Source organism: Corapipo altera, unplaced genomic scaffold, assembly GCF_003945725.1.
Source record: "Corapipo altera isolate COAL_440 unplaced genomic scaffold, ASM394572v1 57170, whole genome shotgun sequence".
In the NCBI taxonomy this organism is placed as follows: domain Eukaryota; kingdom Metazoa; phylum Chordata; class Aves; order Passeriformes; family Pipridae; genus Corapipo; species Corapipo altera.
In genome coordinates this window covers 1-1,039 of record NW_020893582.1, presented here as the reverse complement: position 1 = coordinate 1,039, position 1,039 = coordinate 1, and the positions used below count along the sequence as shown (strand labels likewise).

Below are 1,039 nucleotides of genomic sequence, written 5' to 3'. Positions count from 1 at the left end.
GGGGGGGTCCAAGGATTTGAGAGGTTCAGAGATTTGGGGGGGTTCAGGCATTTTAGAGGTTCAGAGATTTGGGGGGTTCAGGGATTTTGAAGGGTCCAGAGGTTTGGGGGGTTCTCAGAAATGGAGCTGTCCTGGGGATTTTAGGGGGTCTCGGGGGTGGGGGGGGGGGGGCCCGGGGGGCGGGGGGGGGGGGTCCCAGGGGGTCTCACCGGGGTCAAACAGGGGCTTCTCCCTCTCCAGGGCCTCCCGGAATTTCGTTTTCCGGCGCTTCTTCCCCAAAGACACCTCGGGGCGGGGCCGGGCCGGGGGGGCCCCGGGGGTGTAATCGGCGTCCATCTGGGGGGGGGGGGGGGGGGGGTGAGGGGGCTGCACCCCCTGATCCTTCTTCCCCCTTACCCTCATCCTGCCCCCCACAATCCGGCCCCCCCACCCCTGTGACGAGCTGTTGGGTCTCTGCCGGGGGGGGGGGGGGGACCGCCGCGGGGGGGGGGGGGATCACAGCGGGGGGGGGGGGGGTCACATCCTCACCACAAAGTCGGGGTCCTCACAGTGGGGCTCCGGCTCAGCCGCCCCCTCCTCCCGCCCCGTCCAGGCGTCCCAGTTCCAGTCGTCTGTGGGGATGGGGGGACATGGTGACAACGGGGGGGGGACACAGTGAGGACCCCCTGGAACCCCCCCACTCACCTTCCAGCCCTTCCTCCTCCTCGAACTGCGGCTTCTCCTCCTCCCCCCGCCCGTAATATTCCTCCCCGAACCATTCCTGGGGGGAAACGGGGGGGTCAGCGGGAACGGGGGGGTTCAGGGAGGGTTTGGGGGGGGTCGGGGGCACCCACGGCCATGAGCTGGTCGTGGTGGGCGGGGTCAAAGTCCTCCTGGAGCAGCGAGTCCGTGAGGCCGAAGGCGTCGGAGCCGGAGGCGTCGCGGATCCGGGCGAGCCGGGCGGCCAATTCCTGACGCTTCAGGTTCTTCAGCTGCTTCAGCTCCTCCCTGCGCCGAGCCCGCTCCTGGGGGGGGCACGGGGGGGGTCAGGGGGCACCCC

The 1,039-nt window shown here is 70.0% G+C and overlaps 1 protein-coding gene across 1 annotated transcript; it reads right to left on the bottom strand.

Annotated features, from left to right (window-relative positions):
* Positions 1-181: 181 nt before the first annotated feature.
* Positions 182-1,000, bottom strand: KRI1 (KRI1 homolog; the record flags this gene model as incomplete). Its single annotated transcript, XM_027633791.1, has 4 exons — positions 834-1,000; positions 685-760; positions 529-611; positions 182-336 (listed from the first exon to the last, which is right to left on the bottom strand). Coding segments are annotated over exons 1-4 (320 nt in total), but the record flags the coding sequence as incomplete, so codon positions are not given.
* Between the last annotated feature and the right edge of the window lie 39 nt (positions 1,001-1,039).